General features: G+C 38.3%; 1 protein-coding gene across 1 annotated transcript in view; it reads right to left on the reverse strand.

Moving 5' to 3' along the window:
- LOC130239330 (CUB and sushi domain-containing protein 1-like) overlaps window positions 1-19,451 on the reverse strand; it is a 551,687-nt gene that overhangs the window by 467,394 nt on the left and 64,842 nt on the right. Inside the window, exon 3 of the mRNA XM_056470435.1 lies at window positions 10,434-10,546. Coding sequence (XP_056326410.1) covers window positions 10,434-10,546 — 113 coding nt within the window. The remainder of the gene's footprint in view (window positions 1-10,433; window positions 10,547-19,451) is intronic.

Here is a 19,451-nt window from a genome sequence, read left to right on the forward strand (position 1 = left end):
CAGTGTTTGTAGGCAGAGGTTTTAATTTTCCTGGGTCTGTGCGCGCAACAAATGGGCGGGGCTTGAGTTCTGTATCGACGTCACACCAACAAGATTCATTACCAAGAGATTCGTTACCAAGACGATTCATTTGACCCACTAGAAGTCGACTCTTTTATAAATAAATCAATAGTTTTAAACACAGCGCACTTTCAGATTCAAACCATAGCTAGATATTTCACTCCACTTAGAGCTGTGTTACATACTACAGGGAAGGTCATTTTCAAAAACCCATAATAGGGGCTTTTAAAGAGCTCCTGCTATCTTAGTGCTAACATTCCCATACAGTAACTTAGGCATGGAGTGTTTGCAGTCATATAGAAACATCACAAGGAAAAATACAAATCTGAAAATGTCTACCTGTTAGCTCTATGAACATCTTTCAGATAAGATACAGACTTTTGTCTTGCAGCAATCCTGCTGAAATCACATTCTTCCTCATGATGTAATCAAGAAAGATGACACAATGGCATCAAATGAGAAAAAGATGAACCCATTAAAGACCTTGAAGGCCTATTTAATACAAACTAATCACAAATTTACTACGTTATATATGTAACTATGATGTTTAATAGTGCTTTTTTATCATGTGCAGTGAGTTCAGTACTGTAACTTGCAGAGACGCACGCATGAGCTGTGTCATCTGACCTTTTTTTAGATCCAGTTATTTTCTTTGAAGCTCCTTCCACCAGTTTTCTTCTCTTTTTTGTGCATAAACATACTGACTACTACTTTAGTCACTGTTACTATGGTTACAGGTTACAGGCATACGAAAGCCGAGGCTTGACTCCTGTTGCACACTTAATTAGACTGTTGACACTATTTAACAGGAGGTAAACAGGAGGTTTTAAGACTCAAACCTGAAAATAATGTGTACTGAGTTAAATTTAAAGGTACATGTAGGGCTGTCAAAGATATTGGGCCCTATCACATACCCGGCGCAATAAGGCGTGTTGCTAGTTTCAGGCCAACGCAACCCTAATTTTCCCATTTTCCACCATGTTGTTTTTAAATGTAAATCCATTTGCACCACTTTGTAGACTCATGGATGTTCTGGTGTAGATACGAGTCATGTTAAGGCGCATTGTTGGTGCGATGCTATTTTGAGGAACTAAAATAAACTGTGCAATAGACCAGCTGAGAGCAGGTCTAAAGTCCACGCAGGATGTAGAGCAATACAGAAATATCTTTACAAATGAAAAAGAATTATTCCTTCATGCCTTTTTCACCTCGGGGAGGGGGGGGGGGGGTAGTTTATTCACGACAACTTGCTTTTGTATAATGTTATAATTATCGTTAGTATTATTTATTATATGCATATTTATATTTGTTTTATTAAAATCAAGCTTAGATTTGTCCACCTGACCATATGGGGCATATGACGTGTGTTTGGATATACTCAGGTTTTTGACCACACTTATTACTTGTTATTATTGTTCATTTATTCGTTAGCTGGAAATTAGAACTGAATTTAGAAATAATTTTGAAACAAATCTTGTAGGCTAATGCATGTCTTCAGTGGAGAGCATACAACACTGTTTCCTTACTCCACGAAAGAGAGAAAGTGAAAGTAAAGGCCGGATGGATTAGGCTCATTCTCCTCTTTCTGCAGATGGTCTGTTTAACAGTTTTTTTAACCGTTTTGAAGTGTTCAGTTTTTTCACTTACAAAGCCCGCCATGTAAATAGCAATTGCGCAATGGAGTGACACAACTGACTCTTAAAGGGATATAAGATGAGACTCTGATTGGTTTATTCTCAAAACACCCATAACTCATCAAGAGAATAAGCTCAACCCCGTTAGACCATGTGCGGCGGCGCAGAGCATATTTTTTTCCATCCTTAAAATAGTAAAAGTGGATTCGGACACGCCCTTAATACTTTTGCGCCTTGCGCTTCAGACTTTGCACCTACTCTGTTAAAATCGAGCCCAATGTGTTAATAACACATTAACGCAAATTAATTATAACAGCACAAATTTATTAACGCATGATTAACATCTTTAGTACATTTTCTGTTTGACTCGTGCTCTTGCCTATAGTTGGAAAAATATGCAGCCAGCAAAAATTGCAGCACCTCACGTAGTTTGCAGGGACTTCTCAAGTGTGTGTGCATGAAGGCTGAATGCTCACCAATGAGTGTTTGTTTAAAACTGATACAGAGTCTTAAATCTTTTTTTTCTGTTCTAAGAGAACTTCAGTAAGCATTATTTGTAGCACATCTGACATCCAAGCTTAATTTTAATTTGAAATGACATCTCAGCTTTTGATTTCTGTCTATTTTAAATGTAGTTTAGCCCATCTTCAATATCTGCTGACATAAAAGATTGCTTCGTGAACTTTAGTAAGAAACCATTAGTAATATTTAAATGAACAAGTTTCATTCATTCATTCATTTTATTTTCGGCTTAGTCCCTTTATTAATCTGGGGTCTCCACAGCGTAATGAACCGTCACCTTATCCAGCATGTTTTGCGCAGCCAGCGGATGCCCTTCCAGCTGCAACCCATCCCTGAGAAACATCCATACACACTCATTCACGCACACACATACACTACGGATAATTTAGTTTATTCAATTCACCTATAGCGCATGTGTTTGTACTTGTGGGGGAAAGCGGAGCACCCAGATGAAACCCACGCGAACATGAGAATATGCAAACTTCACACAGAAATGCCAACTGACCCAGCCGGGACTTGAACCAGTGACCTTCTTGCTTTGAGACAACAGTGCTAACCATTGAGCCACCGTGTCGCCCTTTATGCATTGTCATTTTGGGTATTTTTGCTGAACGTTATGTAACATTACTGTGTGTATCTCCTGTTTACTGCACTTTATATGACACACAAACATGGATATTTAATATTTTTAAAATCTAACAAGATGCTTCTATTCAAAATGTGCCATACTTTACAAAATACTCAGCTATTCCAACCTTACTTGTGGCATGTCCCCACAGATAAAACGTGCAAATATTGCCATGCTGTTTTCTGGCAGTAATAAGGGAGTAAATATTGCTGAGGGGTACAACATTCATTCAGTACTGCTGTTGCACTCAACACTGCAGGCAAACAGATTACAATTAGTTGGGTGTAATGGCCCATAAGCCCCACTCTAAAGGCTGCTGGGAAACCTGCAGGATTTATTTGGATGGCATGATCTAAACAACAATGCGTGGGGGTGTGGATGAAATAGTGCTGCATACTTTAAAATGGAAACGCTCACACAATGAGTTGGGTCCGCAAGCCACAATTGATTTCGGAGTATTTTTTAATCCATTAGCTCACGGATGTGCATTACCTTGAATGTAATTTTCCTCCAAATGCTGCAGATTTACTTCCTAGCTGACTTAAATCGCCTACTGACAAACTGAATTTTGCAGTTTGCAGTAACTCATTGTGTAGACAGTGCAGGGGTGGGCAATTAATTTTCCCAAGAAGCCACATTAGAAACTGAGGCGGTTTTAGTACAAATTAGTACTAATACACTTAACAGAATTCTGAGATATTATGTCGTTATAACGAGATATTATGTCGTTATAAAGACATAATACCTTGAACCGCAAAGTGGAAAAAAAAGCAGTCTTAGTGGTGAGAGAAAAAAAAAAAAAAGAAAACGAGATATTATGTCATTATAACGAGATATTATGTTGTTATAACGACATAATATCTTGAACTGCAAGGTGGAAAAAAAAAGCAGTCTTAGTGGTGAGAAAGAAAAAAAAAACTTATGCCGATATAACGAGATATTATGTCGTTATAACGACATAATTTCTCGTTATAACAACATAATATCTTGAACCGCAAGGTGTAAAAAAAAAGCAGTCTTAGTGGTGAGAAAAAAAAAAACTTATGTCGTTATAACGACATAATATCTCGTTATAATGACATAATATCTCGTTAAAACGACATAATTATGTCGAAATAACGACTTAATTATGTCGAAATAATGGCTTAAGTTGTTATTTCGACATAGCCTAACTGTGTTCATTTCTATATGGGCCACAACATGGCAAATTTTATTTCGGCTAGAATAAAAGCAGTTTTTTTACCATTTTACGGTCAATATCATTAGCAATATCATTACAATTTTTTCAAAAATAAAAAAACTATTGTATACAAAACTAACTATTGTTATACAACTACATAACTACTGTTATACAATGACTTCCATAATTACTCTAACTCCCCTAATTAACCTATTTAACCTAATTAACCTTGTTAAGTTTTTAAATGTTACTTTAAGCTGAATACTAGTATCTTTATTAATATATAGTACAATATTGTGTACTGCCATCATGGCAAATATAAAAGAAATCAGTCATTATAAATGAGTTATTAAAACTATTATGTTTAGAAATGGGTTTGAAAAATCCAGAAATTGGGGGCTAATAATTCAGGAGGGCTAATAATTCTGACTTCAACTGTATGTGCTCAGGGAGAGAAATCAAGCCTGTTGGGCTTGAACAAGTGCACTGAAGTCAGGTTGAATATCTGAGGTGGATAGGGGAACTAGTACAGCACACAAATGATCATCACATCAGAGAGATGTTATCTGGATTTGTTAAATCCTTTGTCTGATGTAATTAGCCTACCGTTGGTTGCTCGCGGCACTCTGAAAAGTTGAGGTTTATAACTCGCTGCACCTGTAAAACGCAAGCGTGTCGTACCGTGTGTGTCGCTTCCTATTTCTGCGTGCAAGCTGTGGAACTGGAGACGCTATATGTGAATGGCCCCTTACATTATCAAACCATGGGACTACACAGCACCATTTGGTGGCTCAGTGGTTAGCACTGTAGCCTCAAAACAAGTTCACTGGTTCGAGTCCAGGTTGGGTCAGTTGGCACTTCTGTGTGGAGTTTGCATGTTCTCCACGTGTTGGCATGGACATGCGCTTTAGGTGAATTGAATAAACTAAATTGGCCATAGTGTATGTGTGTGAATGAGTGTGTATGGGTGTTTCTTAGTACTCGGTTGCAGCTGGAAGGGCATCCGCTGTGTAAAACATATGCTGGATAGATTGGCGGTTCATTCTGCTGTGGTGACCCCCGATGAATAAAGGGAAGGAAACCGAACCCAAAGGAATATGAATTAATGAATTATTCAGGCATATATTAATAGTTACTTTTTTATGTTGATTAATGCTTACTTACACAACTTTATCCAGTTTTGTGACCTAATTTAAAGTAAGGGCTATTAATGCTTTGTAAATCCTTTATAAATGACAATATTGAATTAACTATTTGCTAATCCTTAATAGATGATTCATAGTGCATAGTTAATATAAAGTGTTACCTAATTGGTCTTAATAATTGGAATAATCCAGCAATTAATATTAGACAGTGGCCTACCTTAGCACAGTTCAAGCTGCGGTTAAAATCCTAGTTAAAATGCATCAGGTCTGTGACCATTAGGTGAGGGTTTATAGTTTAAACCTTGATGTCATTTATTTTATTATGATGTCGTGTTTATGTTTTTGTTATGTGATCTGTAGTATTTCTGGCACATGGACTGCAGAGCAAATTTTGCTATGTAGTTAACTGTAGTGCAGTTCTTTGATTGTCCATTGTGCAACCCAGGCTCATTCTAAAAATGTAGCCCTATACACATTTCTGGAGAGCGCCAAATGTTTCGCAAGTACGTTTTTTTTTTTTTACAGTTTTTGTTTTTACTAATCTAGAAATCTAATCTTTCACAAATCTAATCTAAAATATAGAAATATAGAATAATAAAAACTAGTAAATCTGCATTTAAAAACTAATTAGAACTAACTGAATTTGAAAACATAAAGTCAAAACGATATAAAAACTAAAACTAATGAAAAATCCAAAACTATTATAACCTTGTTTCTGAGATCGCGTAAATCCACCAGAGGCCGCTGTCGACTGAATGACTTACTGATCAACCGATTGATCCTCCCATCCACCCCACCCCAAACCGATAGTGTTTTAAAAAGCAATCGAGAAAACGAAAAGCCCCCTGATTTTTTACCACGTTTTCAGATTTGACCACATTCTCACCGTTATTTACTTAAATTTTTGTCTTTCCCGTTTTCTGGAACCGTTCTTCACCAGACTAAAACCATACCTGCCAACACTCCCGTTTTTCCCGGGAGTCTCCCGTATTTCAGACCCATCTCCCGCCCATCTCCCGTATTGTTCTGTCTACTCCCGGAATTACCCCCTCCCCCTGCTCTTCAACTTTTTGGTTAAGTCCCATGTGCACCAAACCGAAAGCGCAACCATCTTCATACCCGCTGCCCGCTCTTTAGTTTGTGCACACAACCCCCCCCCCCCCCCCCCCCCCCCCCCCCCCCCTAAATCTTCACTTTGCGCACCCACATATCACCACCCCACCACCCCACCACTAGCCATAGGTACCTCTGGGTACATAATTCACAATCTCTAAAATATATAGGGCTACCTTTTCAAAATAAGCCTGTATTGTCATTGTCCATGTCAAATAAACAATTTCCAAATATGTATGCCAATTGTTACCCTTGTTAGTTTCCTCTGTAATTCAATAACCCCACTTCCTAGTTAACATGTTAGCAATCTTTGTAAATACCCATTTCAGTTGTTCATTGTCATTTGTTTTTTGATGTTCTGTGATCTTCTGGTTCTTAGTTTCTTAGTTTACCTCTTTTGTTCTTGCCTGTGGTTTGTTATTGAAAGACCTACTGAGGATACTCTTCTCATTTTGTCCTTCCCCTACTGCCTTGCCCCATGTTACAGTACTATTAATTACAACAATAGATATAATTCTTCTGTAATAGTTTATTTTTCCTGTGCTAGTTTAGAGTTGACATCAGAAGCAAGGTTTCAGATTAATTTTCTGATTAAATCCTACACACTTGGCCACCAGAGGAAACAATAATATAAAATACCATTAACCTGATGGATTAGGCTGTAATGGGGTAAGAGGCGCACTAAACGCATAAGAGGAAAAGGTCACACATCCAATGAAAATTACAGTGTATAGTGAATGAGAAAATAATCTGGAGGACCAAATAATGTTAGATTAAAACAACAGAAGTAAAGTTATTTTCATTCATTCATTTAATTTTCTTGTTGGCTTAGTCCTTTTATTAATCAGGGGGGGATGCCCTTCCAACTGCAACACATCACTGATACACACTCTTTCACACACATACACTACGGACAATTTAGCTCACCCAATTCACCTATAACGTATGTCTTTGGACTTGTGGGGGAAATCGGAGCACCTGAAGGAAGCGCACGCCAATACGGAGAGAACATGCAAACTCCACACAGAAATGCCAACTGACCCAATTGAGGCTCGAACCAGCGACCTTCTTGATGCCCTAAAATCAAAATATACTGATCCAAAATCAAACAAAAAGTGCTCAGGGGTAACTTAAATAATGTGTTGGTACTCTCTGAGTAAGAACTTAATCAGAATAAACAGCAAAAATCAGTCCAAGGCACTGAAAAAATGTGGGAAAATATTTAAACAGTTAATTTTAACTAATATTAAATTTAAATATTAAAATTGGAATATTTTTCCACATTATTCGAGTGCCTTGGACTGAATTTTGCTGTTTATTCAAAATATAATGAGTTAAATAGAACTTTAGCTATTTAATCATAAAACAAAATGAAAGGCTGTTTAAACGCAAATGCCACGAGGAGCAGCAATGTAGCAATTGAACTTAATGCAGCGCTTCTTTTCTGTTATGAAACCCACTTTATATTGTGTCTCAACCAGGCAGTGTGCATCACTGATTTTGAACAAATCAGATCTTAAACACAGAGAGTTTATAATGGCATGACAGTTCACCAGAAGAGCCTTGGCCAGCTTATTCAAAATTTAAAGTCCCCCTGCATATAACCCATTGTGAGGTTAATAGGTTTTGTTGCTTGGCTGGATGTTGGGCTCATGAAAAATTATTGTTTGCATTATCCAAAAACACAGTGCAAGTGGCACAAGTGCAATTACAGCTTACTGCGAAGCCCGAGAAGAGGATTTCCCTTTGTTTTAAAGCCTTTATCAATTCATAGTAAAAAAAGAAGAAAAAAAACAAGACAAGGAAGGTCAGTCATGGAACAAAATAAATAAATTCTGGACCTTTTCCAGTGGTAATGGGTTGTTCAAGCCACCTAAACAAATAAATGATTAAAAAACACCCCCATCTTCTGTAATACCACACACCAGGAAAAACATCTTTGTCACACAGCATGTACAAAGCACACACTGCAAACACATCTGTTTCACAGTTGTGACCATATGGTCAAAAATACACAAAACTGTGTTGACAAAAAAAAACAGATGATGGAAAATGCAGGAGAATGTGCAGCTTCCCAGCTCTTAGTTATCCCACATAGATGCTTCAGGCAAGCACAGTGTGGCTGATGTATGCTGATGAAACCTCAAGATGAGGCTAAAAATAATAAATAAAACATGAAAACTGCTCTATAGAAAGGTTGACCAGAAAAGTGGGGCAACCGTGCATCATTCTTAAGTAAGAGGTTTATCATTCAATAGTTCAATAGTACAGACAATGTAAATCAGTCAAAGGCATGACAAAAATCTGCATCTCTGTGGAGTAAATAGGTTTGGATAGGCAAAACAAGAAAAAATTTTAAGATATTGTAATACATTTTATCCAATCAATCAATCAATCATCAATTAATCAATCAATCAGTCATCAATCAAACCAACCAACCAATCAATCCAACCCACCAACCAACCAAACCAAACCAAACCAAACCAAACAACCAAACAACCATTAAACTCAATCAAAAAAACCAACTAACCAACCAACCACCCAAACCAAACCCATCCAAACCAACCCAACTCAACCCAACTCAACCCAACCCAACCACCCAAACCAAAATCAAACCAAACCAAACCAACCACCCAAACCAAACCAACCAAACCAAACCAAACCAAACCAAACCAAACCAAACCAAACCAACCACCCAAACCAAAGCAAAGCAAAGCAACCAACTACCCAAACCAAAATCAAACCAAACCAAACTAAACCAACCACCCAAACCAAACCAACCAAACCCAACCAAACCAACCACCCAAACCAAAAGCAAAGCAAAGCAAAGCAACCAACCACCCAAACCAAACCAAACAAACCAAACCAAACCAAACCAAACCCAACCTAACCTAACCTAACCTAACCTAACCTAACCCAACCCAACCCAACCCAACCAACCACCCAAACCAAAAGCAAAGCAAAGCAAAGCAAGCAACCACCCAAACCAAACCAAAACAAACCAAACAAAAACAAACAAAAACAAAACAAACAAAACAAAACAAACAAAAACAAACAAAAACAAAACAAACCAAACCAACCAAACCAACCACCCAAACCAACCCAACCAAACCAAACCAAACCAAACCAAACTTAATCCAACCCAACCCAACCAACCACCCAAACCAAAACCAAACCAAAGCAAAGTAACCAACCACCCAAACCAAACCAAACCCACCCAAGTCAACCCAACCCAACCCCAGCCCACCCAACTCAACCCAACCCAACCCAACCAAACCAAACCGAACAACCAACCAATAAGTTACAAACATTCTGCATACACTAGCATAACTTGTGGGCAAGTAAAGTGCTGTTGAATGCTCTTAATCAGGGAGTATACATTTGCAGATGAAAAATAAATCAATAGCAGTATGTTACAAAAAACAAAGTAGAATTGCATGCACATGAGTCTAGGTTGCCTCTTTTAATCCCACAGCTAATCTATAATGCTCACTGATGAGTTAGCATGGTGAGTACACCATGGGTTCCTCTGAGCCTTAAAACCCAAACTTGAGAAGAGAAGCAATCAAATGAAAATTGCAGGACAGCATTTAACACATCTAAGAGATCAGCAGCTTAGAGTGTTTAAACGCACCATTAACTTAGTCTTCAATCCAACCCAATCTGCCAAAAAAGTCAGGTTATGTGGTATCAACACAAAATGGCATACTCATGGACCAGTACTCCACGCATAATGCACACAAAACTAAGCTAAAAAATATCAGTTCTTTACTTTTTACTGGAATTTATGTGCATCTCTCAGTGTAACTGCTGATACAACGAATAATTCTGTAGTAGCTGCAGCAGTACCCGATCTGTGGCTGGTGCTTTATAAAATGATCAAACTTTCTCTTCCTCACTAAGTGGGTAATCATTCTCATCTGCAATATGCTGTGATATGAACCAGAATTCATGCATATAGTTAAAAGTCTGACCATGCACATCTGTGTGCCGTCCTGCTGGCATAAATGCAGTAGGCTAGACCACAAGTAAAATAACTAACTGAGGGCAAAAACACTAAGGACAACAGAGAATATAAAAACGCTGATAAAGGACACAGAAAAAAAAGCAGCTGTAGGCCTGTATGGTAAAAAACAAACTTTTGTTCCTACCTTCATAGATTGCTTTAAATCCTTGGGCACTGACTGCAAAATCTGTAGTAAACCACAGTGCCAAAATGGACCCCGAACTTACGATAGGTGATGGCAACATGAAGCCTGACAACCTGAAATAAAATAGAACAACAAATGTGGTGTCAGTTTTGGTCAATACATTAATAACACACATTAGGATAATCATGACCAACTTGTGTTTGTCACTATCAAGGGACCATGAACACTCTGAGTTGCCCTAACACCTAACAAGTTGTAAATAAAATGTTGATAAAGTTCTTTCTAAACAAAACCCAGCCTCTGTAGTAGAGGTCTGCGCAGGACTGTTTTTTTAGTCCCGCTCCCGTGGGGTTTTATTCCGCACCCGACTGCTACCGCTGTAAATTCAGTCTTTGTTCACCTGCTGCATGCTTAGAATAATTTTCTACCCAACCCAACTGTTCCTGCTAAACTTAAATCTGGTTTGCAGAATCTCACGTTTAAATTGGGTAGTACCAAGTGCAAGGATTGTAGGATAATTGTTAGTGTTGATTGCCCCTTTGTGATGAGACAAGTGCCGCCTTAAACCTGAGGTTCCAGTCCTGTGACTGCTAAAGGGTAAAAGTTGAGTTATTATCCTATTAAGGGTATTTTATTTTCCATTTGTGTCTATGATGCATAAAAAAGACTCACATACATCAAACCTGATGTGGATGTCCTAAAAGTAAACTGACCATTTCCTAATGGAAGCTGAATGTCCTTCAAGGACAGCGCATCTTCAGTTTACTCTACCATGGTAAAGCCCGCTCTGAGGTCCGTTACGCAGATGAAGCGCACACAGACGTGCAGAAAGCACTGGTCATGCGTTCATCATGTATAACAGTTGTGTGAGCGCTGGCTGTACCCCTGCTCAATAAGAATAACGAAATCACAGATATGCTGTTCCTAAATAACGTTGGGACTCAAGAGCGCTATATTGTTAGACCGCGTAATCCCGTTCAAATTACACTAGAGTTACCGACTGCTACCATGATTTATTCGAAAATGTATTATTTCCGTGCCAGATGCAGACCGCTACTCTGCAGAGCTCCAAAGTGAAGGATACAGTAAGACTGCATCTCAACTACATGCTACACACAATAAATGCAATTTTTCCCATTGCAAAATAAGTTTTTGTCCTTCCCATCCATGATGGTGACGTGCACACTTCATTCATTCATTCATTTTTCTTTTCGGCTTAGTCTCTTTTATTAATCCGGGGTTGCCACAGCAGAATGAACTGCCAACTTATCCAGCACATGTTTTACGCTGTGAATGCCCTTCCAGCTGCAACCCATCTCTGGGAAACATCCATACACATTCATTCACACTCATACACTATGGACAATTTAGCCTACCCAATTTACCTTTACCGCATGTCTTTGGACTGTGGGGGAAAGCGGAGCACCCGGAGGAAGCCCACGCAAACGCTGGGAGAACCTGAAGGAAGCGCACGCCAATACGGGGAGAATATGCAAACTCTACACAAAAACGCCAACTGCCCCAGCCGAGGCTCGAACCAGCGACCTTCTTGCTGTGAGGTGACAGCACTACCTACTGCGCCATCGAGTCGCCTGCACACTTCATATTTTAGAAATTATTTCTATTTATGCGACATCATGGCAGAACAGCAGCATAAACTACTATAACAATAATCACCTCAGGTGAAGATTATATGCTTTGTTCAATGTTAAATGCTACCTGTTTGAATTTGAACACCATTTATGTGACATTAGTAGCATAGTTCACCTCAGACCTTTAAAATGAAAGAACTAGCAAACGGGTTAAATGAAAATCAGAAATGTGATCCAGTGCAAACCAACAACATCAGTCACTTAGTAGCCTATAATAATTTTAAAGAGATTTAGGCCAAATCCCAATTCTACCCCTTAGCCCTTCCCCTTATCGCATTCATGCAAAGAGGTAGGAATGTCCCAATTCTCTTTAGCTTGAAGGCTTAAGCCTAAGGTGAAGGGCTAGAAACTAATTAATAATTTTTTTATAATCACAGTTGATTAAAACAGTCTGTAGAAACACTTTGATTACCCTTCTCCCTTTGCACAGATATAGTTGAAGTCAGAATTATTAGCCCCCCTGAATTATTAGACCGCCTGTTTATTTTTTCCCCCATTTTCTATTTAACGGAGAGAAGATTTTTTTCAAAACATTTCTAAACATAATAGTTTTAATAACTCATCTCTAATAACTGATTTATTTTATCTTTGCCATGATGACAGTAAATACTGTTTGACTAGATATTTTTCAAGACACTTCTATACAGCTTAAAGTGACATTTTATAGCTTAACTAGGTTATCTAGGCAGGATAGGGTAATTAGGCAAGTTATTAAATAACGATAGTTTGTTCTGTAGACTATCGGAAAAAAATCAACCTAGGCTCATTCTGAAAACATTGTCCCATGGACGTTTCTGGAGACCGCAAAATACGTCCCGGGTGCCATTCGCGCCCACGCTGTTCTCGCATAAACCCACCAGAGGCCGAGCGCCTGTCTGACTGGCTGAGTGACTGGATGACTGACTGGCCGGCTGACCAATCGACAGACCCACCCTCCTCCTTCCCTAAACCCAACCAATTTGATTGATTGACCCGCCCACCCACTTACTTACAGAATTGTCCACGGGACTACGGCTGCGTCCGAAACCGCCTACTACTCAGTACGTACTGTAGTTGAATTTAAACGTACAACTCGGCCGTTAGAAAAGTACGTTCTATACAGTATGAATGTGAGAAGTATGAATGGAATTCGGACGTACTACATCCGCCATTTTGTCACGGTCACGTGACCTACCTGTGTCAGTTGCGTCGCTTCAGTCGCATTCATGAATTCTCTCGCGGTGCATCATGGGATAGCGCAGCATGCACGGGATGCGCACTTTAGAATCTCGCCGGAAGTAGTAGGTCATTCGGGTACTTCTCGCATACTGATTTTCGAATTCTATGAATTTGGACTTACTACTCGGCTCGCATATTGATTTTAGCGTACTATATAGTATGGAAGTATGCGGTTTCAGACGCAGCCAGAGTTTTTAGGATTTGCCTGGGTTGAAAAAAATTGAGCTTAAAGGGGCTAATAATTTTGACCTTAATATGGTTTTTAAAAAATTAGAAACCTAGCCGAAATAAAACAATTAAGACTTTCTCCAGAAGAAAAAAATATTATCAGACATACTGTGAAAATTTCTTTGCTCTGATAAACACCATTTGGGAAATATTTAAAATAGAAGGGGGGCTAATACTTCTGACTTCAACTGTAAGTGTCTGGTGTCCCTAGAATGTGTCAGTGAAGTTTCAGTTTATATACCGTACAGATCATTTATTGTACCAAGTTAAAAATGTAACTTTTTTGCGTGGGATGACAAATGAGCTGTTTTGTGTGCATTTAAGTGCAAATGAGCTGATGCTCCTCACCTCTTATTCAGAACATGGCAGTGCTTTGACATCTCTAACACTGATGCATTTAGGTGGATATTTATCATTATACGCTGGCTGTGTACACAAACATTTATCTTCAAACACCATAAAAAACTTAATTTTGCATAATAGGTCCTCTTTAAAACATGATTTGAGTTAACTAACATTTATTAGAGAATAGAAAACTCTAACTTTGGAATTGAGGGGCTAATCTGAAACTACAACAGATGATAGTGAGGAGAAGCAAATACTTAATTTAACCTCTATTTGTATACACTTTAACTGTTGTCAGAGACAGATGTTCAGTTGAGCTTGCTTTCACATTTTGATCTTAACATATGTACCCATTCATATCACATAAAGGACATTTCAACATTTAAACACAGATGATAAACAGGTATGGCATTTGTACCTGCGAACAAACATAAACTTTTTTGGTTTGATTTCTATGGTTTACTGCTTTTTCCTGTAAACATATTGACAAGGTTTATAAAATGACATCTAATAGGCATTCCAGGGTTTAAAAACCATCCCAGTATCAGGACTGTAAGGTAAAAATACTTTTGATTGATCCACATTTTTTGATTGAAACATTTTTTGTAAAACAGATTCTGCCATAAAACAGACAGACAGACAGACTGACTGAGGCAAGTGGAGTAGTACAAACAGTACTAATACTGATGAATAATTAGCAGAGGGCTTTTGCACAAAAAAAGAATTAAGAAAGGCAGGATAACAGAAAAAGTGTTTCTTGACCTGGTTTAATCAGCACATTATGTTGCATGTTTGCTGATCCAGGCAGGAAAATGGACTGCTATGTCAAGCATGGTGTAGATAGCTGAAATAAGTGTACGTTCAGGGCATTCTTAAACAGACCATATGACTAACCACAGAATCCATGATGAAAATAAGGATAAAACCTGATGTAAACCAATCAGGTATTTAGTTGGAAAAACACTCCTCTCACAAAACAATCTGGAAACTTCCTTTCTTGCAGAGCGATAATGGAAACATATGAGGGGATAAAAGTTATAAACAACACAGTTATTCATTTGGCTTTGAATGTGACCAGCAGACATTCAGGTTGCTTAAGTAATGTATCATGAAGATTAACTGCAAACACTTATATAAAGAGTTCAGATGCAAAAGCCTCTGTGACATCTGAAAGTTTCTTCTAAAGTGATCATTTTTCTCGGCCTCCTATGTGTTGGTTCAGTTATTTCACTTTAAACACAATAAAAAGAACCTATTCATCACCATAAAAGAGAAATTACTGAACATACACACAGGAGGCTGAGAAAAAATTCCCCTTTTAGAAGAAAATATCATATGGCACTTTTGCTTAAAGACCGTATTGTTTATATGTATTGGATCTCATCTTGAGATTTGACAGCTACAGATTCCAAATGCGAATAGAAATGAAATGAACTCTGGACCTTTTATCTGCTCATTGTAATTGGGATAATGAGGGAATAACACACACCTGGCCATGGAACAGCTTAGAAGCCAATTGTCCAATTACTTTTGGTCCCTTAACAAGTGGGAGGCACATATGAAAACTGTTGTAAAGGTGCGGTCACACTTGCCTTTTCTCCCATAGACTTCCATTCATGCGTCAGACCGGAAACGCGGGGTCATGCGTCAAGTTTCACAGGTTGCTGCGGTGCAAACTTCAAGCTTGGTGAACTCTAACCTGCGAAATCGCATCACTTGACTGCGTGAGACCAATGGAGGATCAAAACAGGACCTCTCTGGACAGAAATTTAAAACATGGAGCAATCGCTCGCTTTTTTTAATGTCTAATCATCTTGTTTAATCCCGCCCCTTTTCGCAGCGCTGCACGACAGAATTTCGCACACACAAAGCCCGGTGTGACCGTAGCTTTATTCCTACAGCGTTCACCTGATTTGGATGTAGATACTCTCAAATTAAAGCTGACAGTCTGCAGTTAAAGCATGTCTTGTTTGTTTGTCATTTTATTTCCATTGTGTTGGCGTATAGAGCCAAAAATGTTAGAACTGTTCAAATATTTATGGACCTAACTGTATATATAAACATAGATAGATAGATAGATAGATAGATAGATAGATAGATAGATAGATAGATAGATAGATAGATAGATAGATAGATAGATAGATAGATAGATAGATAGATAGATAGATAGATAGATACCTTCTTTCTGTGAGGTAACTGCACTACCTACTGCACCACGAGTGGCCTGCACACTTCAAATGTTAGAAATTATTTCTATTTATGCGACATCATGGCAGAACAGCAGCATAAACTAATATGACAATGATCACCTCAGGTGAAGATTATATGCTTTGTTCAATGTTAAATGCTACCTGTTTGAATTTGAGTTTATTTGAGTTAATGCTAATTTCTAAACAGCCAATCACATGGCAGCAACTCAATGCATTTAGGCATTAGGAAAACCAGAAATGTAGGGTCAGAATTTGGCATCAACAACATGAAAGCATGGATCCATTCTGCCTTGTATCAACGGTTCAGGCTGGTGGTGGTGGTGTAATGGTGTGGGGGATATTTTCTTGACACACTTTGGGTCCATTAGTACCAACTGAGCATCGTGTCAACGCCACATCCTACCTGAGTATTGCTGTTGACCATGTCCATCCGTTTATGACCACAGTGTACACATCTTCTGATAGGTTACTTCCAGCGGGATAACGCGTCATGTCATAAACCACAATTCATTTCAGATTGGTTTCTTGAACATGACGATGAGTTCACTGTATGGCCTCCACAATCACCAGATCTCAATCCAATTGAGCACGGGAGATTCGCATCATGGAAATGCAGCCAACAAATCTGCAGCAACTGCATGATGCTATCATGTCAATATAGGGGTTCCAAACCAGTATTAGTAAGGTGTACCTAATAAAGTGGCCAGTGAGTGTAAATCTCTGGAGTAACTTTAATTTAGCTTATTTTAACCTGCTTTCATGCAAAGAATAGCTTGAAAACAACAGCTTAATCCCTTATCCCTTATCTTGCTTTTGTGCAGTACATGTCAGTTTGTGGAAGATTCAGATTCAGCTACTTTAACTGTTCTGTAAAGATCATCAATCAACAGTACCAAGTTTATAAGTATAAATACGACAACAACAACATTGATAATATTATCTACTGAACTAAATTCTTTGAGTGTTTGCTGCATCTACAGCAGCCAGATAACAGTTGTTTGGCTGAAATGCAGTACCTGCAAGTTCTCTGTCAATGTAATTTCATTATCCAAGCATGACTCTTCAAGGACTGTTCTCTCCATCAGGGATCACAGGTCAAGATATCCAGCTCATGAATTGATATTATCTCTGTCCTCCATTGGGCATATGTAGCATTTTCATCACTGTGTTTCTTGTTGCAAACTTTGGTCTCTGGAAGGTTATAATACCTTACTGAAAGGACTGTGCAGCAGGCCATTCAGAATTTTTTATAAGAGCCATATCAAAAGCAATCACAGTCATATAATCAGTCTGAGCGGATATGTTCAGAAAGAGTCAGCGCAGAGTGCATTAGCTCAGAATGAACATGGTTCCATGGTGAAACATTACTTAAGGCTGATCTTCAATGTCAGGGAATAAGGAAAAACCTCCTATTACTGATGGTCTGCCTTACATGTTTGCTTTGAAGTAGTCTTACAGTAACAGTATGAATGCTTACATACTACAACTGAAAATAGCACACATACGTTTAAATGGACACTAATACTCAGATTTGATTATGATTAAGGCAATACTCTGATTAGGAGCCTACCATGTAAACTGATTTATGATTACCTTAATCTGACTAAAGTCATAAACTAAACAGAAATCAAATGAAGACATGTGGAGTATTGCCATTTAAGTCACATTATTGAAGTGCAGTACAGACAAGCAAACACCTTAATTAAACTATGGTAACACTTTATTTTGATGGTACATTTGAGTATTAGTTGACTGACTACTTAATATTTGTTGATACTGCTGCTAAACAGACATTTAACTGACTTTAAGAAATTTTGCAACTACACGTCAGCTTAAACTAACCCTAACCCTAACCTAACAGTCTACTTATAGTCTAATGAGAATTAGTTGGCATGTAGATGCAATGTAGATTAAATTCAACAAACAGACCATCAATATAAAGTGTGACCAAAACTATTACTGTCTGACATTTTAACAAGAGCACAGGTAATGCGTGTTTGCAGCAAACGCATTGCGCATTCTACATTAGTCTCATCGGCTGGCGAAATATTGCACGTATTTATACCTTTTCATTGACTTCTAACTTCGCGTAAGTACCTAAAGGTGCAATATGTACGTTTGACACCCAGTGGTCGAACTAGGTATTGCACACCTGGTTCAAAACAACTGCAAGCGCAGGTTGTCAGATTGTTGACACCAACAGTGTTCTAAATGAAACCAATGGCATGCGATAGAAGGAATATTTTCCATATTAAAAGACGCTTTTGTTCTAACCAATTCCTGAAATTTCTATTTTAGAAACTGCTTCTATTTCTTGCAGCTGAACAACAGAAAACTGACAATAATCCCCTCAGGTACACCTCATGTGCTTTATTTAGCGCTAAATGCTAATAATGTGAGTTTAATTGCCATTTTACATGACATTTATTGCCATACTACTGAAAGCAGCAGCAGATAGTTCACCTCAGATCTTGAAAATAAAATAAACCTTTTAAAATGGAACTGTGACTCCATGCAAACCAACACATATCAGTGATTCAGCATATACATTTAATAACGTTAAAGAGGTTTAATATGTATTGATTAGATTATTAACCTTACTATTTTGTTGGAGTGCAGTGAGTGCACTATTCTGTGCTTCTGAATGGCTGTATTTACATTTCTGTCGTGTTTCGTCTGATTCAAACAGCCAAATTGCTTATCACTGCAAATCTCGTCAGGTAGCGAGTTACAATTTAACCTGCTCACCTAATGTTTACGTTTGTAATGTTTATATTATTTGCTAATTAATAACAAAGACTATAGAATTCACAAGACATGTCACTCGTATAGTTTTAAATGGCCAAAAATGTTACGGTCAATATGCTGAACGAAGCTACGCCTACTAGTACAGGAGCCAATCACAGTTGGACAGTTTGGTGGTCAACAACCACACGAATACTTGCTTCACAGATATAAGAAACATATCCACATGAAGCTGAAATCTGTACAATTAAATGGACCAAGTGCACTTGAAAACGAAAGTTTTTTGGTTTTATAATCTGTATGAAATGAACGCGAGGTACAGTCCGTCCTGTCAAACGCATGTCACATGACAGCAACTACTCAAACCCCCACAAACTTGTGAACAAAGAGTGACTTTCATTTCTGAAGGATATTCGCCATCAGGACCAAGTTGTGAATTACTTCAGAATACCAGCGTGATCTGACAATCATTATACAGAGGATGATAATGTGTAGGCAACGTGGTGGGGCTGTAGGTAGTGTTGTTGCCTCACAGCATGAAGGTCGCTGGTTCAAGCCTCAGCTGGGTCAGTTGGCATTTCTGTGTGGAGTTTGCATGTTCTCCCCATGTTCGCATGGGT

The sequence above is a fragment of the Danio aesculapii genome, chromosome 13, assembly GCF_903798145.1.
Source record: "Danio aesculapii chromosome 13, fDanAes4.1, whole genome shotgun sequence".
In the NCBI taxonomy this organism is placed as follows: domain Eukaryota; kingdom Metazoa; phylum Chordata; class Actinopteri; order Cypriniformes; family Danionidae; genus Danio; species Danio aesculapii.